The 22,814-nt window shown below is 42.3% G+C and overlaps 1 protein-coding gene across 3 annotated transcripts in view; it reads left to right on the top strand.

Annotated features, from left to right (window-relative positions):
• The window catches only part of ULK2 (unc-51 like autophagy activating kinase 2), an 85,387-nt gene extending 62,680 nt beyond the window's left edge, over positions 1-22,707 (top strand). For 2 of the 3 annotated variants that reach the window (XM_039227314.1, XM_039227312.1), the window contains 10 exons: positions 1,235-1,521; positions 2,806-2,993; positions 3,396-3,499; positions 11,632-11,781; positions 13,145-13,353; positions 15,250-15,428; positions 15,865-15,983; positions 16,741-16,898; positions 19,381-19,516; positions 20,412-22,707. In XM_039227314.1, coding sequence (XP_039083245.1) covers positions 1,235-1,521; positions 2,806-2,993; positions 3,396-3,499; positions 11,632-11,781; positions 13,145-13,353; positions 15,250-15,428; positions 15,865-15,983; positions 16,741-16,898; positions 19,381-19,516; positions 20,412-20,470 — 1,589 coding nt within the window. In that variant the 3' untranslated portion in view covers positions 20,471-22,707. The remainder of the gene's footprint in view (positions 1-1,234; positions 1,522-2,805; positions 2,994-3,395; positions 3,500-11,631; positions 11,782-13,144; positions 13,354-15,249; positions 15,429-15,864; positions 15,984-16,740; positions 16,899-19,380; positions 19,517-20,411) is intronic. The other variant, XM_039227313.1, reaches the window with a different exon arrangement.
• The last annotated feature ends 107 nt before the right edge of the window (positions 22,708-22,814 follow it).

The raw sequence follows: 22,814 nt of genomic DNA, 5'->3' as shown, positions 1-22,814 counted from the left end.
CATATGCTCATGTACATACACATGCATATACACACACATGCACACACGGCAGTGCCCAGCTCTGAAAGATAAAATCCCAGATTTAGGAAGAGAGTAAGCTAGGAATGGTCAGTAGAAAAAGCTCCAATTTCCTTTTTGGGAAGATGATGGTAGCGTTCACTAAGGAGAGTTATATATCCTTAGTGTATTAGTGGTAGTTGGGCTTACAAGAAGCTGCAAAGAATTTGTAACTGCAGCTCCAGGCTTACTTGGGAGACCTTACGTTGGCATCAGCAAGGTGCCTTTGGGGAATTCTCTTGCTATTGCCAACTGTTCGCCATGTCAGGACCCTATTTCTGGGCACCTGGGGGGCTCAGTCTCTTGAGCGTCTGACTCTTGATTTCAGCTCAGGTCATGATCTCATGGTTCGTGGGATCAACGAACCCTGCATCAGACTGTATTCTGACAGTGTGGAGCCTGCTTGAGATTCTCTGCCTCTCTCCTGCTCGTGCGCATACGTGTGTGTGCTCATTCTCAAAACAAGCAAATAAACAAAAACACCCTATTTCTCAGGCTCTTGATCTGGTGTGCCCTTAAGAGGCAAGAATATCTGTGGACAAGTGTTTTCTTTGTAGAGAATATAGACTCTTTAGGCTATTAATTAATTTCATTAATGAAACTGATAAGAAATGAATTATCCATATGCTTGTTATTTTTAGACAAGTAAAATAAATTCCCAGAAAAGTATATAATCTAGTGTGTGTGTGTGTGTGTGTGTGTGTGTGTGTGTGTGTATACAGGGCTATTCTGGGTTGCTTTGAAAAGTTTCTTTTAGCTACTATATGAGAAAAGAGAATAATCACATTGGTATCGCCAAGTATGTATTCATATAAAAAGTAGAAATCATTCTGTTTAATATGGGTTTTTGTAGTTTGCATTAACTTTAACAATTTATGGTATAGTTCTCTTTTGTGCTCATCAGACCATACATTAATCTGCGTTACTTGCTAGCTGCTGATAAAAATGGCGAACATACCCATCATCATTAACTTCTATCTCCTGAGAATCCTAGTGACCATGGACTTGTTACTGTTTTGTAAAAGATGTCTCAAAATAGTCTCTTGCCAAATAAACAGTTTTTAAAATATCTCCCGAAGAACATGACATTCATTAGAATTCTCACTTTAAGAATTGTCTTCTTAGTCGTTAAGATTTGCCCTGCACTTTGGGTGAACGTTGCCTGTGTTCTTGGCAGGTTCTCCAGTGCCACAGGCCCAGTCACCACAGTCTCTCCTGCTGGGTGCTAGACTGCAGAGCGCCCCCACCCTCACTGACATCTACCAGAACAAGCAGAAACTCCGAAAGCAGCACTCGGACCCCGTGTGCCCATCCCATGCTGGGGCTGGGTACAGCTACTCACCTCAGCCCAGTCGGCCTGGCGGCCTGGGAACCTCTCCCACCAAGCACATGGGGTCGTCTCCTCGGAGTTCAGACTGGCTCTTTAAATCTCCTTTACCAACAATCATTGGCTCTCCTACCAAGGTATGTTTGTTAAACTCTTTTGTCAGTGCCAGGACTTTGTCAGTTAATTAAGGTTTGTTAAACAGAGCACACGGTGTCGGATGTTGAGTTAAGGTTCAACAGTAGAGCACAAGAGAAATTGAAATAGAGAAGCCCGTTACTCACACGTCGTGGCAGAAGTACCTGGCATGCCTGGAGAGGCTCACAGGGATGTCAAGGCAAGTGCAGACAGAGACAGCACCTGGGGCACATGCCTTTTTTAGGGTCCATGGATGGTTTCTTTAGAGTTCCTGAGCTAAATTGGTCCATTAAAACCAAAAGAATGAGATTCTGGTAAGCTCCACAGTAGTCTTCTCTATGGGACACATAAGGGGAAAGCCTGCGGGAGGCTTGTGACATCCAGGGCTGTTGGAGGAGTCCTATCCACGACTTACATTTCCCTCTGAATGTGCAGGCCGCTATCTAGGCCACACGCTTGCACGAGGGGCTCAAGGTCAACGTAAGGTCCCGCAGGCCGTGTGGCCACGCAAGATGAATGCAGAGGCAGCAGTACTGTGGAGTAGCTCAGCTGAACTCTTGACAGTAGGTCATGAACTAGTGTGGTCAAGTACAGTAGTCCTTATGCCCAGGGGTTATGTTCCAAGGCTCTTAGCGGCGCTGTAACCACAGAGAGTAGCTAACCCTACATACACTGGTTTTTCCCTACACAGACATGTATGTTAAAGTTAAATGTATACAGTAGGCACAATAACAGATGAATACGAATAATAACAAAAGAGAACAGTTATATATGCTACAATAAGAGTTATACGAATATGATCTCTCCCCCCCAGAACACCATATTGTGCTGCGGCCACAGTGAGATGTGATGATGTGAGATGATAAGATTCCTGTGTGATGAGGCGAAGTGAGTTCAGTGATGCAGTGTTAGGCAACTGCTGACCTTCTGACAATACCTCAGGAGGAGGATTGTCTGCTTCCAGAGCGAGGTTGACCACGGAGAGCGAAACCATGGAACGGGGAGGCTGCTGCACACCAGGGAAAAGATTCATGAGGAGAATAGCTACAATTTAATGAGCACTCGCTGTGTGCCAGGCCCAGTCTAAGTACTTTACTTCCTGAAAGCTTTACATATATTAACCTACTTCATCCCAAAGAAAGAAAACTGAGGCTACGGGGTATGAAGAGTGAGAGTCAGTGTGTGAATCTGGTCTGACTTGTGCTCCTGAGCGCCGTGCCGCGCAGCCTGCCGATTCTGAATGCCGCCCGCATTGTGCTAACTAGCATCCATACTTTCTTCCTCAGACCACAGCTCCTTTCAAAATACCTAAAACGCAAGCATCTTCCAACCTGCTAGCCTTGGTTACTCGTCATGGGCCTTCTGAAGGGCAATCTAAAGATGGCAGTGACCCACGGGAATGCTCTCACTGTCTCTTAGTGCAAGGAAGTGAGCGGCAGAAGTCTGAGCGGCAGAACAAGGCAGTGTTTGGCAGGTAAAGCCCACATTTCCTTCCAGCTTTAATGTGAAAACTGTAATAGTACATATATTTCTGGCATAAAGGCAACCAGACCAAATTAGTGTAGTAGCTGGTTTATGCCACATGGTTAATGATATGAACTGTATGCATTTAGAATCTCTGAAAACCACAGGTGCTTCCTGTAACTGTGAATACAAAGCTCTCACTGTATTTCCTGAATGTTCTGTCTCTGCCTTTTGTTTATTTTGGTTATTAAAGTTCATCTCTGCCTTGAATTGTTTGATATCTATTTTTTGTCTCCTCGTTCTCTGACTTCCCATTAACCCTTTTGTGGCTTGGCTGAAATCCCCCTTAATATTTTAATGTCTGGGTTTTTAAAGTATACTTTTCCATTATTAACATCATTCTTCTTTTTAGGTCTGTCAGTACCGGGAAATTATCAGATCAACAAGTAAAGATACCTTTAGGTGGACACCAGGGCAGCACAGACAGTTTAAATACAGAACGACCAATGGATACAGGTAAGACACATGGGGTTTCTTTTCAGGCAGGTAATTTGGTAGTGCATATGTTGGTTTCCTATTTTTGCTGCCACAGATTACCACAAGCTTGGTGGCTTAAAACAACATAAATGTATTATCGTACATGTCTGGAGGTCAGAGGTCTGCAGTGGGGGTTTCTGGGCTCAAATCTGTGTTGGCAAGACTGCATTTCTTCTGGAGGCTCTAGGGGAGAATGCATGCCCTTGCCTTTTCCAGCGTCTAGAGACTGCCCCCATTCCTTGGCTTGGGTCCCCTTCCCATCGGGGACTAGTCTAGACTCTGACCTTCTGCCTCCCTATTCTACACTTAAAGGACACTTGTGATTACATTGGACCCACTGGATAATCTGAGATAATCTCTTTAGTCTACGGCCAGCTGATTAGCAATTTAAGTTCTATCTACAACTTTACCCTTTGGCATGTAACAGCCTACTTAGGATTTCCAGGCATTAGTACATGGATGTCTTTGGCTGTGTGGAAGGGCAAGAGAACGTAATTATTCCACCTGCTTCTGTTTCATGAATTTACTCACTCAGATTTCTTCACCCAGTCCTTGTCACTTCATCTTCTTTCTCAGCACATCATGATAGGGGCTTGTTAGGTATCTTGATGATCAACAGCTAGGAGTTAGAAGGAATTCTCGCCCAAGACTGGTTTTTATTGGTAGGACAATACTGGCCAAAGTTAGCTTACCATTTTTTATACAGTGAGTACATCCTATAAAAAAAAAAAACGCAGGTCACTTATATCCCCTGACCTTTTCATGGCTGTTTCAGGGACTGTTGTGGCCACAGACTCACATCTAGATTTCTTGAACTGTTTGTCAAAAAATAACAACAAAGAGGAGGCTGCAGACCATAACCTAGACGTGTTTAATCAAATCTTCTGGGAATGGATTCTAGGACTCTGTATTTTTAACGAGCTCCCCACATGATTATCATATACACTTAAATCTGAGAATCACTATTGTAATTTCTTTGCTCTGGTTTTCTCTAGAATTTTTTTTATTGACTCTCCCATTAGCATCCAGAGAAGGAAATACCTGGATCCTCAGATATCTGATTGAACATGGTTTCTAATCCAAAGAGAATACTCCACTCTTTTCTTGCTTGCATGGTTTCTGAAGAGAAGTCCGATGTAATTCTTACCCTTGGTCCTCTATAGGTGAGGTGTTTTTTCTTTGGCTTCTTTCAAGACTTTTTTTTCTCTGTCTTGATTCTCAGCAGTTTGAATATTCTATGTCTAGGTGTAATTTTTTTTCGTATTCATCCTTCTTGGTGTTCTCTGAGCTTCCTGGGGTCTGTGGTTTGGTTCTGTCATTTATTTTGGAAAATTCTCTGTCATTACTACCTCATATATTTCTTCTATTCCTGTCTCTTTCTCTGATATTCCCATTACATATATGTTTTACTTTTGTAGTTGTCCTACAGTTCTTGAATATTCTGTTTTTGTTTTTGTGTTCATTCTTCTTTGTATTTCGTTTCCAGTTTTTGGAGTTCATATTTGACACATCTTCAAGCCAACTGATTCTCTCCTCAGCCATGTCCATCTACTGATGAGCACATCAAATGCATTATTCATTTCTATTTTGATGATTTTGATGTATAATGTTTCCTTTTCATTATAGAGTTTACATCTCTCTTCTTGTGTTATCCATCTATTCTTACATGTTGTTTGCTTTTTCCGTTAGAGTTCTTAGCATATTAATCATAGTTATTTTAAATTTCTAATCTGATCATTCCAATCTGCTGTTTGTGAGTCTGGTTTTGATTGTTACTCTGTCTCATCAAACTAGTTTTACCTTTTAGCTTCTCTTTTAATTTTGTGTGCGTGAAAGCCTGACGTGATATATTGGATAAAAGGAATTGAGTTACATAGTATAAGGGGTTTTTTTTTGTTTTCTGGCTAGGAGTTAGGCTGTTCTTAGTGTTTACTATACCTGTATGTGTCAGGCTAAACTTTTCTCTGTTGTTTTTGAGTTTCCCTAGATATCCCTCTTTAAATAACATGTGACCCTTGACTAACTCTATATATTCCCCTAAGAGTTTTATATCTCAGCTCTTACATTTAGATTTGTGATCCACTTTGACTTATTTTTTGTGGACAATGTTATATAGGAGCCCAACTTCATTCTTTTGTGTGTGGATATTCAGTGGTTCCAACACCGTTTATTGAAAAGGTGAATCTTTCTTTCATTGAATTGTTTTGCCAGCCTTGTAAAAAACCTGTTGACTATAAATGTGTTTATTTCTGAGCTCTAATTCTATTATATCAATCTGTGTGTCTGTTATGCTGGTACTGTACTGCCTTGATTACTATAGCTTTATAGTAACCAAAGAAATGTGAGTCCTCCACCTTTGTTCGTCTTTTTATTTTTTTTTTTTTTTTGAGATAGAGATAGCGTGAGCAGGGGTGGGTCAGAAAGAGAGGGAGACACAGAATCCGAAACAGGCTCCAGGCTCTGAGCTCTTCCTCAGCACAGAGCCCAGCGCGGGGCCTGAACCCACAAACCGCGAGATCATGACCTGAGCTGAAGTGGGACGCTTAACCAACTGAGCCACCCAGGTGCCCCCTTTGTTCATCTTTTTCAAGATTGTTTTGGTAATCCTGGGCCCTTGAGTGTCCATTATAAATATTAGCATCACCTGCTAAGATGAAATTTATCTCTGGATTCACATGCTTTAATATATGAAAATCAATTAATGTAATACATAACACTCAATATGTTAGGAATAGAAGTGAATTTACTCACCTGATAAAGAGCATGTATGAAAAACCCACAACTAACATCATACTTAATGGTGAAAGATTGACTGCTTTCTCCCCATGATCAGGAACAAGACAAAGATATTTGCTGTCATCACTTCTCTTTTACATGCATCAGTGGCTCTAGCCAGGGCAACTTGGCAAAATGACTACAACAATACAACCAACAGACAAAACACCCAGCTTGGAAAGGAAGAAATAAAACTACCTCTATTTGCAGATGGCATGATCCTGTATATAAAAAGTCCTAAGTAATCCACTAAAAAAACCTATTTGAACTAATAGATGAAGTTATTTGCATGACAGGGTATAAGATCAATATCCAAAAATCCACTGTATTTCTTCTACACTGGCAAGAAACAATCTGAAAATGACATTAAGAAAACAGTTCTATGTAAGATACCATCAAAGATCAATAGGGATAAATTTAATAAAGGTATAAAACTTTTCTGAAAATTACAAAACAGTGATAAATTAAAGAAGACCTAAATAATGGAAAGAAACCCCATATTTATAGATCAGAAGACTTACTGTTGTTAACTCCCCAAACTGATCTATAGATTGAATGAAACCCCCATATGTGACAGGTCACTTTCCTCTTGCTGCTCCCAAGGTTGTCTCCTCGTCTTCCGCTTTTACTGTTTTACTCTGGTGTATCTACGTGTGGTTTTCTTTGACTATCATCTTTAAGTCTGTTGAGCTTCTTAGATATACAGATACATGTTTGTCATCAAACTTGAGAAATTTTCAGCCATTATTTACTTGGTTATTTTTTTCTGTCTCTCCTCTCCTCCTCCCATCACGCGTATAATACACACTGTGCTTAGGTACCCATAATGGCGTCTCATAGCTCTTTGAGGTCCTGCTCTCTTTTCTCTCGATGCCTCAGATTGCACAATCTCTGTAGATTTATCTTCTAGCTCATGGATTCTTTCTTCTGATTCAGATCTGCTGTTGAACCCCTGTAGTGAATTTTTAATTTCAGTTATTATTCTTTTTAATTCCCGAATTTGCATTTGGGGTTTTTCTTAATAATCTCTCTTTTTATTGATATTCTTTATTTGATGAGACATTAATGTCATACTTGTACTGAAAATTTTTTTCCTTGGGGTGCCTGCGTGGCTCAGTCGGTTAAGCGTCCAACTCTTGATTTCAAAGGCTCAGGTCATGATGTCATGGTCATGAGATCAAGTCCTGCATCGGGCCCTGTGCTGGGCATGGAGCCTGTTTAAGGCTCTCAGTCTGTGTCATCCTCGGCCCCTCCCCAGCTTGCGCATATGTGCTCGCTCTCAAAAAAAATTTTTTTTGAGTGTAGTTGACATACAATGTTACATTAGGTTTAGATATACAGCAGAGCAATTCAGCATCTCTCCACATTATGCTATGTTCACCGTAAGTGTAGCTACCATCTGTCACCATATAATGTGATTATAATATCATTGACTCTATTCCTTATGCTGTACCTTTGATTCCCATGACTTACTCATTCCCTAACTGAAAGCCTGTATCTCCCTTTCCCCGTCACCCATTTTGCCTTTCCCCCTACCTGGCAACCATCAGTTTGTTCTACGTATTTGTAGGTCTGGTTTTTCTTTTTTGTTTATTCGTTTTGTTTTTCAGGTTCCACATATGAATAAAATCATTTGGTATTGTCTTTCTCCATCTGATTTGTTTCACTTGTGAATAATAACCCTCCATGTTGTCACAAATGGCAAGATCCCAGTCCTTTTTTATGGTTGCATAGCATTCCATTGTATAAATAACACACACACACACCATTTTTTTTATGTAGCCATCTGTTGATGGACACTTAATGTTGCTTCCCTATCTTTGCTATTATAAATAATGCTACAGTAAACATAGGGGTGCATATATCTTTTTGGTTAAAACTTTTTTTTTTACCGTTTATTTTTGAGAGAGAGCATGAGCAGGGGAGGGGCAGAGAGAGAGGGAGACAGAGAATCTGAAGCAGGCTCCGCACTATCAGTACAAAGCCCGATGTGAGGCTCAATCCCATGGACTGTGAGGTCATGACCTGAGCCAAAGTTGGACACTCAACCAACTGAGCCACCCAGGTGGCCCACATATATCTTTTTGAATGAGTGTTTTCATTTTCTTTGGGAAAATACCTAGTAATGGAATTATTGGATCATAGAGTAATTCTATTTTTAATGTTTTGAGGAATCTTTGTACTGTTTTCCACAGTGGCTGTACCAATTTGCATTGTCACCAGCAATGCATGATGCTTCCTTTTTCTCCACATCTTCACCAACTCTTGTTATTTCTTGTGTGTTGTTTTTATTTTAGCCATTCTGACAGGTGTGTAAAATTTTCCTTTACTTTTTATTTTTATTTTTATTTTTTTTAAATTTTTTAATGTTTTATCTATTTCTAGGAAAGAGAGACAGCGTGAGCAGGGGAGGGTCAGAGAGAGAGGGAGTCACAGACTGAAACAGGCTCCAGGCTCTGAGCTGGCAGTCATCACAGAGCCCGACGCGGGGCTCGAACCCACGAACCGCGAGATCATGACCTAAGCGAAAGTCGGACGCTTAACCGACTAAGCCACCCAGGCTCCCCCCTTTACTTTTTAAATTATGGTTTCCTTTAGTTATTTGAAGATGTTTAAAAGAGCTCCTTTGAAGTCTACCTGCTAATTTTGACATTTGAGCCCTCTCAAGGGCAGCTTCTGTTTATTTTTCTTCCTGTGTATGGCCACACTTTTTTTTTTAATGTTTATTTTTGAGAGAGAGACAAGAGCATGAGCAGGGAAGGAGCAGAGAGAGAAAGAGAGGGGGGTGGGGATAGGGGAGGGAGACACAGAATCTGAAGCAGGCTCCAGGCTCTGAGCTGTGAGCACAGAGCCTGACGTGGGGCTCAAACCCACAAACCTCAAGATCATTACCTGAGCCAAAGTCAGACACTCAACCAACTGAGCTACCAGGCGCCCTGTGTGTGGTCACTCTTTACTGTTTATTTGCACATATCACATTTTTGTTGAAAACTAGACCTTTTATATAATATTTTTGTAGCAATTCTGATTCCTCTAGTCCCCTACTCTTTAGCTTCTTGTTTTGGGCTTATATGTTTAGTCTCGTCTGGACTCTTTCAGTGAAATCTGTTGGCCTGGTAGTGTGAAGCCTCTGGCATCCATCTTCAGAGAACAAGCTTTGGGCATGTGTACCCTTGCCCTGGGATGACAGTGGCTTTGACAGGGCTCTCTTTGACGCTTTCTTTGGTCCCCCAGGCTGTCTCCCTCTGTTGGTATCACATCCAGCTGGTGGTCCCTGCTACTTGCCCTCTGAGTGCTCTCTTTCTGACAAATTGTACTGATATAAAGCGCTCCACAGTCTTGTCTGGTTAAATTCTGGCCCTTTTGCAGAAGTAGTCTTTGAAGCCAGTCTTCTTTCAGCCTCGTTTCAGCCTCCTGACCACAGGAGGGCTCTTCTTAGCCATCTCTTTCCCTGGTTCTCTCTATTAAACTTCTAGATGGTCTGTTTGCTGGCTTGCTGCTCTTGTGGAGCCAGCAGCCTCCCCATTGTTTCTTACCCAAACCTTCATTGTTTTTGACAGTGCCCTTAGCCGAGAGCTTTCTCGTCTGTTTCACATAAAGCCTGTTTCCTTGGGGAGGATTTCAGAATTCCTTGTTCTCTGCCTCCTCCACCACCTTGGAAAATCGTGTGCACCCTTCTCTCGAGCTGGGTGTGAGGATAGGGGCCCATTGCTTTTAGAGTGACTCCCTTGCTTTGTGCACTGGGTGGCGGGTGGGCTGGAAGCCTCTGGTCTTTTTGGCTTGTCTTTCTCTACAGGCGTGAGACCTCTGCTCGACAGGTGAACTGAGGTGAGGACAGTAAAGCTCTAGGGTTTCATCTATGGGCCTTGGTTCTACCCTCTGAGTAGGGGCTGGGTGGAGACACAGTTCTTACTAAGATGCGGTAGATACTCTTGAATAAATGTTTCATTTCCCGCATGCCCTCGAACATTTTACAGAGGCTTTAAGTGGTGGTTTTTTAAAAAATAATTTTCACCGGTTATGGTTGTCTCACCAAGGAGCAGGTCTGCAACGCCCCTCACCCCCTGCGTTCTAGAAGTGATCGTTCAGGGTGCTCACTGCCAAAGGGCAGTCACCAGTTGTTGGGACAGTGTTTGAAAATAGCTTTTTGAAAGACCGTGTTATGTCTTGTTCTCCTTTACAAGTAAATGTATACGTTGTGTAAGTTCTGCATGAATATATGGTATGATTTCAGTCTAAGTTTGTGTGTGTGAAGCCAGGTCGTTCTCCTTAAACAATATTTAGGCAGAAAATGCATCTTTGATGATTTTTATTCTCTTTTTCTGTTCCCTCTTCAGCATGAACTTAATTATCAGCATTTGAAATTGCACATTTCTGTAATCATGAAATTTCCTTTTCTGAAAGCAAAGACTTGATAGGAGGAAAAACAGAAGACCTTAAAAAACAATAAGATCACTGGCCCTTAAACTATCCCCATGACTGTCTTTACATGTATAGCTAATAAAATAAGATAACAGTATTACATAAAAAGAATATCTGTGTCATTTTGTATATCTTACACAACAGTAGGTGCTATTTAATTGATTTTCATTTCCTCCCTAGAAGATTTTTATGAACTCTCTGTTCTGTTCATTAGATGCTTCAAGTTTACTATGCTCTGTTGTGGATCGTAGACACTGATGGCAGTTTTTTTTCTGTCTGGTTCAGTGTATCTACTTGTTTTGTGTTGTTACCCCGCCTCCATTCTTTGGCCACAGAAATGTCATGTTTTTGAGATGCTTGAATGTGAAAAAGCTTTGGACGACTTCTGTTCATTCTGCTCAGTTTGGTGGAGAGGGATTTTCCCTTATCTTCCTTTAGCCGCCGCCGCCGAGCGCGTCAGGCCCCTCTGGCACTGGCCCCGCTCCCGGCCCCTGACTGACGCCAGCTGCTGTGCCGAGGCGTGTGTGTGCTTCGACCCCACTCTCTCCAGCTTCTCAAGCTCTTACACTGCGGGGACTCCTGTTCTCCCTTCAGCTTTTCCTCACTTTTTTATTCTGAGGGCTTGGTTTCCACTTCTTCAAATTATCCTCAACCGGTGTGACTGCAGGTCACATACTAGAAGTTTACAGAAGTGACTCTGCGGACGCGGCTTTGGCGTGAAGAAGATTCACAGCTGTGAAGAGATTACTACAAAATACTATTAGGGGAGACCTGTGTTGCATTTCTGATTTTAAGTGTAATAAATGCTTATTGAACAAAAACCCTAATATCAGAGTACAGGTCTCCCTGTAACCCCAGCCCCCGAAACAAACACTGTCGGAGCGATGTAACAGGTTGTGAACTGTTCACCGCAGCCCCCGCAGGAGCTTGTGGTGCCGTGCTGGCGCCCCCCCCCGGAGCAGCAGCCAGTCCCAGGGCCGTCCTGTTCACTGTCGGGTCTCCTCCACACGGCGCCACGGCCCCCACCTGTACCCACGTGGTCCTTCGAACGAGAACCACCTCAGGTGAAGAATTGTCTTGTTATGATTGTGGCTAGTGTTGGGAGCGCAGTGTTAATGACTTAATGGTGTCACGGAGGCAAGTCCCTTGACCTCTCTGGACTTCCGTTTCTTTACCAATGACACGGAGATCATCATTTTCTTTACTGTAAAGGGTTGTGAGGTGTGAATGGGACCTTATTTGTGGGGGAAGAACTTTATAAAAGTACTGTATACTTATAATAACATATAATAATTATAGCAACACAACAGACGTATGACTTCTCCATGATGAAGCGGCTGTGCCTCTGGTGCTTCTTAGCTTAGATGAAAAGCGTAATTTAGCACCTCTAGTAAATTTTTTGAGATGTTAGATGGTTGGTTGTCTTTGCTTTATTCTTTTTAGAAGCCTAAGTTTTATCTTTTTTGTACCTTGGGTCCCAATCTTTGCACTTAGTCCTGTCTACATTTAGATAGGTTAATTCATTCATTTTATCATCCTCCGTACTCTATACATAGGTTGTTAATACCCTAAATGAAGAAAGTATTTAGAATGGACCCGAAATGAGGTCTCAGTTGACATCATCTTCTGTATTGGACTGTGTGTTCTCGGAGTTCTCTTACGCTGAATGAGTGACCAATCACGATGTCAGTAGATTAATAAGCAAAAGATTATAAACCGATAACGAGAGAGGGGGTAGAGCTAATAATCTTCTTCTTCAGACTATTAGAAGTAGTAAGTAAAAATAAAACACCATTTTCAGCAGAAAGTAATGGGTTTTTTTCCTTTTCATTATTTTTTATTTATTTATTTTTACAAATAGTTTATTGCAGAAAGTAATGTTTTATATCTGTTAACTAAGGCAACGCTGAAAGACTGCGATGTGCAGCGTGGCTGAGGGTGGGTGGGATCGCTGTGCTCCCTCACAGCCCCATCTGAGACAGTGAGGCGGTCTCACCAAGGGCTATAAATGCGGTGTCAAACTTGCTCTGTGGAAACCCCATTCCTGTTTGCAACACCGCTTTGGAGTATCGATCACAAGTGAACCATCCAAAGGAAGGAAAAACTTCAGATTTCATTACAGTGTTATTTGTGATACAAAAATCAGAAATAGTATAAATCTTCCGGTAATCATTACATGTAAAATTCAGTGAACTGCTCTGCATCGACCGCATTTTACAATTATAAGGACTACCGAACAACAGGGTGAGATGTGCATGTTATAAATTAGTTTAAAACCAGCCATGATGAGGTCTGTGAAATGTACGTATGAATGAGGAGTGCAGGGGAACTTGGGGGTCAGTGACTTTCCTTGTAACACCCCCTGTTCCTCGGAGAGGGGGAGCGGGCACTCCCCGCGGGCCCTGCACATGTCCTGTTCCCCTGCAGCGGGCTCCAGCGGCTCCGGAGGCTCCCTGTGCTCCGCCAGCGGCCGCGTGTGCCTGGGTTCCCCGCCCGGGCCCTGCCTGGGGTGCTCCCCTCCGGGAGCGGAGGCGGCTCCCAGCCTGAGACACATGCCTTACGGTGCTTCGCCCCCCAGCCTGGAGGGGCTCCTCACCTTTGAAGCTCCTGAACTGCCAGAGGAGACCCTGATGGAGGTAGGGGCGAGCGTGCGCCTCTGTGGGCTGGGAGTGGGGCGGGGGGGGGGGGGCAGGAGGAGTGGAATGTTCTGGTGATGGTGAAAGCGCAGAACACAGCACAGTTCTGAAGCTTTGTTTTCTCTTTAACTTACCTCGTCTTTTCCCTTTGAAAAGCATTGCTGATATGTTTTGAGAGTGATGTTGACCGGGACACTCATCCAGAACAACTTTGGTTGAGAGGACGTGGCACATGTACACTTTGTTAGATCTGCAGCTTATGTGCTACTTCTAAGACTTGTGAATCACAGTCTTTGTACTGAACCCATGACTTTTGGGTCTCAATGCTTGCTTTTCTTCGTAAGATAAAAATATGCGCTTAGGCTTATAAAATAATAAAGCATAATGCCAGATTCACCCCTACCGCCAAGAAGTAAACCTGCCCTGCAGATGCGCACATTTGTAGGCCAGCACCTCCCTCGGTGGGGCCAGCTCCTCGGGGAAACACAGCCCAACCCGAAGCAGGCCGCACACACGTTCACAGCGACAGAACCTCACTTTCTGACCCCGGACACGGAGCCAGTTCGGCTCCTCAGACTCCAGGACCGTGTCCAGGGCCTACACTGTGTCCTCGGTGCCCAGCTACAGTGCTAACTCAGCTAGCATTTCAAGTTAAAATGCTCAGTTCTCCAGGCCAGCAGAGAACAGTCTCTCTCCATGGCGGCCTTCCAACTAACATTTTTATTTTGCTTGAATGGGAATTAAATATTTCACATAAAAGTTATAAAATGTTGCATGCAAAATTTTAGTAGTTTTAGTCATAATTTTGAAAACCTGTGTAATCCAGTCCTAAGACTGGGAAAGTGGTTTTCAGAGGTTTTTCAGTCTCCATCAGATTAGACACAATTGAGTTCTGATACAGTTTCCGGTGTACTAGAAAGCACAGTCCAGTATGCTGTCGGACAGCAGAGACTTTCAAACGTTAATTGGTTCTCCTTTTTCTAGGAAAACGATTCCCATCCTTTTTTCATCATAAAAGGAGACTGAGAAGCTTAGTCTTATTTGAAATTTAAAAAAATATCTATAGCTAAAAACATCTCAAAACAACATTAATTTGGGGCGCCTGGATGGCTCAGTCGGTTAAGCATCTGACTTTGGCTAAGGTCATGATCTCAGGGTTCTTCAGTTCAAGCCCCACACTGGTTGAGCACAAGCCCTGCTTTGGGTGAGCCTCTCTTTTCTCTCTCATTTGTTCTCTCTCTCTCTCTCTCTCTCTGACTCTCATGGGATTCTCTCTCCCTCTTTGCCCCTGGCTCACTTGTGACCTCCCCCCCCCCACCACCAAAAAAAAAAAAAATTACTTTTAGAATACCCATTTTTAATGCATGCTTTTTATGTCTATACTCCCCTCTTTAAGTGAACAGCTCACAGAAATTTAGAGCTTTGGTTAAGCTCTGGGAACTGAAAACCCACCAGAAATTAAAACATCTCTGAAACTGTAAGTCAGTAGAATTTACTAAACTAGCAAGAAGTGTGGTTTAGTATAAAGAATATTCTTAAAATCCTGATATTTATTTGGTCATGTTTTTGTCTCAAGTATATTGATTTAATTATTTAGTTTTTGGGTTGTGTTTATTTTTGTTTCTGTTTTTCTGGTAAAAGCACAGTGGCCTCATTCCTCTGACACTTAATTTTATGGCTGCCCTCATACACACACAGACACATGCACACCCCACATCTGGTTTCACCTGTGTTTATTTTCTTACTGGTTTTCTGGAACTTAAAAATCTTCATCTGTTTTGCTCATTCTGATATTCATAAGTATAGAGAAACATTAGCATCGGCCATGGTTTATATACAGAAAAGAGTGTGTGCCTCTTAACTGAGAGTTTCTAAGACCCATTGGCTTTGCTGCAGCGAGAACACACAGACACCTTACGCCACCTGAGCGTGATGCTGATGTTCACCGAGTGCGTGCTGGACCTGACTGCCGCGCGGGGAGGAAGCCCGCAGCTGTGCTCATCCGCGGTCTCCTTGTACCAGATCCAGGAGAGCGTGGTCGTGGACCAGATCAGCCAACTAAGCAAAGACTGGGGGTAGGTGCGCCCTCGTCCTTCACTTCCACATTCTTCGTGCCTCTGCAAATTCATGTCTGAGATGGACACCTAGTCACACACTAGACATCACCTCTCGTTACGAAACACTCCGAGGGAGCCCGGAGTTTCTCCATTGTGCTAGATTTCACTGTATGAGCCAAGTCTTGAAGATTCTGCAACCCTAGCGTTGCCTTCTCTTTGTATCTTATGCTGCCGGAGATATTTGATGATAAAGGGATAGTGCCGGTGTTTGAGTAGACCTGTTGTATCCAAGGCACACGCACACCTTCTTCCTTCCGGAGTTACTTGTGCATCACAAATATCAAGGAGACTGAGAGTCCTTTAGAATTGCTGTGTTAGTGGTGACCTGACGTGGCGAGAGCGGAGTCTGGCATGTCATTCCCCAGGGTGACACTCTGCTGTCTTCTGTGCGCAGGCGGGTGGAGCAGCTGGTGTTGTACATGAAGGCAGCGCAGCTCCTAGCGGCGTCTCTGCATCTCGCCAAAGCCCAGGTCAAGTCCGGGAAACTGAGCCCCTCCACGGCGGTGAAACAAGGTATGGGTGGGCGTGACAGTCTCCAGCTGCCCCTTTCCCTGTGGCACTGAGCGCTTGCCATGAGAATTCCCCTTGTTAGTAGCTACTTGTAGGGGCGCCTGGGCGGCTCAGTCGGTTGAGCATCAGACTCATGATTTCAGCTCAGGTCATGCTGTCATGGTTCATGGGATAAAGCCCCACGTCTGGGATTCTCTGTCTCTCCCCTCTCCTCTCTCTCTGCCCTTCTCTCTCTCTCTCTGTCTCTCTCAAAATAAATAGATAATCATTTTAAAAAACATTTAAATGTTCTTAACTGGGCAAAGATGGTGACTTTTCTGTTTTTTGATTTTGCCATTTAATTGATACAGAGAACAGTCAGAAGTGCTTTTCTGAACTGGGAGAGAACACATGAAAGAATCTGATTTCCGGTCTTTTTTTTGTTTTTTAATGTTTATTTTTGAGAGAGACAGAGACACAGAGTGTGAGTAGGGGAGAGGCAGGGGGGTGCAGAACACAGAATCTGAAGCAGGCTCCAGGCTCTGAGCTGTCAATACAGAGCCCGACATGGGGCTCAAACCCATGAACTGTGAGAGCATGACCTGAGCTGAAGTTGGACACAATCAACTGAGCCACCCAGGCGTGCCCCCACCCCCACCCCGGTCACTTTTTTTTCAATGATCATTTAGTGTCACTTTTCTTAAATCAGCAGGAAATGTGCATGTCACTGTGACTTTATTTTTGGAGGAAAATTAAAATTGTCATCTCAACTTCTTTTCAGTTGTCAAAAATTTGAATGAACGATATAAATTCTGCATCACTATGTGCAAGAAACTTACGGAAAAGCTGACTCGCTTCTTCTCTGACAAACAGAGATTTATTGATGAAATCAACAGCGTGACTGCAGAGAAACTCATCTATAATTGTGCTGTAGAAATGGTAACCTTTTCTTTAATTATTATTATTTAAGAGTATCTTTTGAGCTGAATACCTGTTTTACCTTATCGTTTTAAAAATAGCCTGTGCCCTTGACTACTCCCAAGTCCCAGACACTGTGATAACCTCTAGAGGAGGGCATGGACTTCAGGAGCGCAGGTGACACATTATGTAATGTTGGCTACTGCATTTGGCAGTGTTACTGTGCCTCTTAAAAATTGCTAACATCAGGCATGATCTAATCTTTTTACACTTAGCATCTAAAAGCTTTGGCTGGATCTGTTTCTGCATTTCCTACTGTCTAAGAAATTTTGGCATAATAAAACATTAGAAAAAATACCACTCTGTTTACCAGTCCACAAAAGTTCTGGTGCCCAGATTCCACTTACTGACCTTACTGAAGTATAGACACAAAGTAAAATCTGCTTTTCCAATTATTTGGGTATACTGTAAGAAATACTTTGTTTCTGGCTCATGGGGGAAAAGTTGCTCTGAAGTAGTGACAAAATTGGGAACTGTTAAGTAGTTTAGTGAGGGAAAAATTACTGAGCAATCTTATTTTTGCCACATTAACAAATAAATTAACATAATAAATCCTCCCCTCAACATGCATCTACTTTACAGTTATATTACCCTTGGCCTTTTTTGCAAGTCATCAAAAGTCAATTGAAAATAACTTTGGAGTATAAACTGGTGATAAGAATAACATACGTTATTTTGCCGTAAATGATTGATATGAATCATGGGTGTTGTATCATTCTATACTGAATTGAGACTTCATATGATAAATTATTTTTAGAAATTTGTCCTAAGAAAAATGTCCTCTCCTAAGGAGTTATCAGCTTTCTTTTCTGATAAATAACCATGTAACTCGAATAGGTTCCTCCCTTTCCCCGGGCTACACGGCAGACTTCATGATATTAGCACTTGTGTTTAGTTATTTAATCTTCATCCTTTTCAGAATGGATTTTCTGTATCCATTTTATTTGTTTTATTTTACTGGCTTTAAAGTATTTTTTGAAAGAAACATCATATTGGCAAGTACACATTAGGATACTGGGTTACTCGCAGGTCCTGGCATTTAATGATTAAAGAGGATGTTAAAGAACAAAATTCAGCCAAGTAAAATTGAAGATCTAATAGGCTTTTGTTAAGTGATTCTTGCATCAGACAGCACTCCTTGTAGCAAGCAGAGGAGAGTTCTACTGAGCTAAATAAAACAAAGGTGTTTGAAGGGAAAGGGAGTAGTGAAAAAGAGGAATTCATTAGCAAGGAATGCATTGTTTAGGCAAAGGTGCCCTCCTAAGGGGAACGGAAGGGGAGAAGGAAGGGGTCATCAGTACGTTTCCGAGTGCTGACCAGGAAATGCCATGTTGACTGGTTCTTGGTTACAGATCTGGGATTGGAACCGCAGGCAGGTGAGGTAGTATGTCCTGGCTGACTGACCTGGCCTAAGAGATGCCATTGTGGGCCTGGGTTTTCTTTTTTAACAAGGAAATCAGAATACCATTGGGAAGACTTCTCAGATAGTCATGACCTGTGCATAATACTACTGTCCCCTCTTTCTGGAAAGCCCGTGCCCACCTTTCTCATCACCTCTACTCCTTATGACTCAGCCTACACATCACTTCCTGGAGGCTTTCTTTCCCTAATCCCCGCCTTCCACGGTGGGGTTAGATACTCTCCCGGTACATGTTCCGTCCCCATCTCGGCCTCCTCCTAGTGTCCCATGGAATTAGCAAGCCATGTCTTCACGCCTGTGTGTCCCTCCAGACTGAGGTCTCCTCTGTGGCATGTGCAGGGCTAGGCACTTGCAAACACCTCTGGATGAATGAGTGACTACGCCAGAAAATTCTTCGGCTGAAAGAAGCTAATAAATGACTTTTAACACCATTTAGTTATCTTATTATAACAAAATCTACCTTAATGAAATGTCAGGTTGCCCGAGTATGAGAGTATATTTTTAAAATAAACTTTTTATTTTTTATTTATTTTTTTAATATTTTCATTTATTTCTAGGCGAGAGAGACAGCGTGAGCAGGGGAGGGTCAGAAAGAGAGGGAGACACAGACTCCGAAATAGGCTCCAGGCTCTGAGCTGGCTGTCAGCACAGAGCCCGACGCGGGGTCAGACCCACGAACTGCGAGATCATGACGTGAGCGAAAGTCAGACGCCCAACTAAGCCACCTAGGCGCCCCTAAAGTAAACTTTTTACTGTAGCCATAGAAGAGCCAATTTAGAAGTACAAATTTTATGAGTCGTGAATCTCTCTCTTGAGTACGGGATTATGTTTGAAGGCAGAATAACTCTTCCATCAAGAAGCTCCTTTATATTGCTCATCTGAGTTTTGTATAGTTTGGTAGATTTATCATTTCGAAAATGTGTTAGTTTTAGATAGGTGTCACGTAAAGCTGCATTGCCCAAATGGATGTGTATTTTCTTGGAAAAGTTGAGAATTTTCTTGTTCTTGTTGACGTGGCTTCAGGTTCAGTCTGCAGCCCTGGATGAGATGTTCCAGCAGACGGAGGACATTGTTTATCGCTATCATAAGGCAGCCCTTCTTCTGGAAGGCCTCACTAAGATTCTCCAGGACCCTGCGGATATTGAAAACGTACAGAAATGTAAGTTGCTTTGGAAAGTGGTGTGTTCCTTGATGGCACCTGATTCCCTCCTGTGGGTGTGGCAGGAAGAGCTTGCAGTTTGGAGTCGCTATGCCTGGGTTTGAATCTCGGCTTTCCAACTTTGGGCAAATCACCCACCCTTTCTGTCGTCTGCTGCTGCTTCTAAAAGATGAGAGAGTTGTTTGAGGAACGGAGATAATGCTTGTGTAACGTACTGATTGATGGCTTTTGATTTTTATACTGCATTACCATGTTGGAAGGTGTGTGTTTGTGTATGGAGAAAACTCTGTTTTTATTGTTAAATAATAATATGTACAACTATTTTAAGCTTGTGGGCTTCGACGCAGAGCCTGCTTCGAATCCTCTCTCTGCCCCTCCCCCATTCGTGCTCTCTCCCTCTCAAAATTCAACATTAAAACAAAAATTTCATGAAGATCCTATGTACCTCAGATCTGGCATGGACGACAGTGGAGACTGAGAGAATGCCGGGATGATGATCTCATTTATCAAATATAAGCCCTGGTTTTTGAGGAGCACATGTGGTCACACCACATTTTGAAGAGCCGCAAGGGGACGGCAATTCTAAAATTATGTGCAGTTTCGTGAGCCAAGCTAGCTGTTAAAACCTAAATGTTCCTTATTTGGCGTGCTAACCCACAGTTTGCTCCAGTGCATCACTGAGCTAGAAATTATATGTAAATGATTATCAAGCAGAAAGAAGAAAAAGTTTTCAGAATGGTTGGCTGACTTTGGGACAAAGGTAGAATAGAGACCAGGAGGTAGGTAGAGAGTGGGTTTTTTTGTTTGTGTGTTTTGGTTTTTGTTTCTTTCGTTAGTTCTGCCGTTGGTTTTGAAAACAGAAATGACTTTTGTTATGAATTTACTTTATTTCTAGATAAAACGAGTATTGAAAGAAGATTGTCGGCACTCTGCTGTAGCCCTGCAACCCTGTGAGCAGCAGCCAGCCCCCGCCAGGGGCGGGACTGAGGAGAGGTTCGGGATGACGGCTTGGGTTCTGTTTCCCCGTCCCGGGAGACTGTACTTTCTCACCTGGTGACTACCAAAGAGCAAGCAGTGACTTCACAAAGGAGGAACAATCCAAAAACTACATACTTGTAGGAAATCTGCCTTATCGGAGACACCACCCCCTTCCCCTTTTCTTTGTAGAAGAAGCAAGAGCATTCCACCTGGCTCTCAGCTCGAACCTGGTAAATAAATGTACCTTAGAAATAGAATGATCAGTGCAGTTATTCTTAAAGATAATTAAGAATGGAACAAAATGAGTGGCTCTTTACTTCGTTCATCAGAGCAATGTGTGAAATTCCACGTATTTACTGAGGTATAAAAGTAAAAAAAAAAAATCTACATCTCATCCATGCAGTTTAATATCTGGGGTAGGTTTGTCTAAGTCTGAGCGTGCATCCTTAAACAGCTCAGGAAGAAATAGCTTAAGAACAAGCTGAAAGAAGGCTCTTAGAAGAAATTGTGAAATCTTCTATTTGATCTAATATGGACACGTTAATCTTCCAAAATCTTTCATATTGCACTAATTTATTAAAACAACTGTGTATTGGATTTTGCAATTTAAAACTAACTGAGGCACAATGGACTTGTTTAAAATATTTTACTTGATTATATTCTATACACACACCATTTCCAGAATTCACGTGTAATGTCTAGTGGACTTTTAAATGGTAAAAACTTGTGTTCATGTGGACCTTTGCATTTTTTTAACCTGTTCATCTACACGTAACAGATTTTCTCAGTGGTATTTTTTGAGTTGCTGCTTGTTTGCTTTTGGTTTTATTTTTTTATCGTGCATGCAGAATGTGCATTGACGCCTGTGAGCTCTAGGTTTACTAAAGGCTAGGTTTATTTGGGCAGTATTAGAAAAAATATCAATCGGGAGACTCTCAAGAATTTTAGTGGGGCCAAAACAAAGTTGGCAACCTGAAGGCTTGTTAGTGATGTGGAGTTTCTACATGAAGTTAGTGAAAAATGAGGTTTGTTTTCTCTTAGGAAAATGGGAAGCTCTCTCCAGCCTAATGTGCGTTTTTCACATTAATCCTGACGGTTCACTAAATAGCTAGTCCTGGAGAAGGCAGGCAGTTAACATCCCTCCAGAAACTTCCTACATTGTGTATTTGGTTTCTTTTCCTCACCTTCTTGAATACTTGAATAAACCATTCTCCAGTTTTATCTCTGTCCCTTTAGATCATATAATCCAAACTCTGACAAATTGCACAGAAGCTCTTTTGGCATTAATCTAATTTTAGTGTACTGATAAAGACAAACAAAAACATGTTTTTTCCTTTCCTTTGACGAAGTAATGTAATTTTTACCTTATTTATCTGTATGAAATTCCAGCAGTTAATTTGAACATTTATTTATATGATGTTTGTATTTTTAGGTCTTTAATACAGTGTTTCTACCTCTCATTTGTAACTGCATGCATTATTCTTGAAACTAGGTAAAACTCACTGAATTGTGTAATCACCTTTTTATGATTGCCTGTACAGATGTATATTAAGGTAAAATAAAACCGACAAAGTGTTTCTAGGGTAAAGCTGGGTCCGTCTTACGTGGCTTGTCAAGCCAGCTCCTTCCTCATCAGCAAGTTTGAAGGCTTGGTCACTAATATCCTTTGTCCTGCCCCAGGATTTCCGATGCTCGGTGACTGTCACGCAGGCTGCCACGCATGTAGATGACAAGGATTCCAGTCCCTCCTTGCAGGGTGATAAGCACCGGTATTAGGGACACTCTGGCTTGTGTAATTTTTTCAAGCTTACCGAGCATTTTCATTCACCTTCTCCGAGTTACCAGCTGTGCACTCTAGCAGACCCTCCAGGGGGCTGGGTTTGCTCAGGCCCCTCCGCTCTGTTTTTTTTTTTTTTTCTTTTATTTAAACACAGGATGAAACAAGTTCTCAGCGAGTAAGTGAAGTGTCTGAAGTCAGGTAACTAGTGAGGTAGTTAAGCCAAGCTTTGTGACTTCCAAGTTCATTCTCCTTCCTCTTGTATAATAAAGGTCCATTTCGTGGTACTTGCTGTGTGTGAAACCGTGAAGTCTGGACAGCAAAGAACAAACTGTAAACCCATGAATAACGTTCTGATTCTCCTTCCATTCTCAAGGCCAGTTGTTTTCAGAGATCTTGCCTTGATTATAGCAATAATAAATGCTCTATGTTTCCACGAGTATTTTTTTTTAATTCCGTATCCTCTATTTCACGAGGTAGAAATGGGCCAGTCTGCACATCTGTGGGCGGACACCGGTATTGAAGGCACAGGTGGGAAGTCAC

This window comes from Hyaena hyaena, unplaced genomic scaffold (assembly GCF_003009895.1).
Source record: "Hyaena hyaena isolate Hyena2069 unplaced genomic scaffold, ASM300989v1 scaffold_27, whole genome shotgun sequence".
Taxonomy (NCBI): domain Eukaryota; kingdom Metazoa; phylum Chordata; class Mammalia; order Carnivora; family Hyaenidae; genus Hyaena; species Hyaena hyaena.
This window is presented reverse-complemented; position numbering and strand designations above follow the sequence as displayed.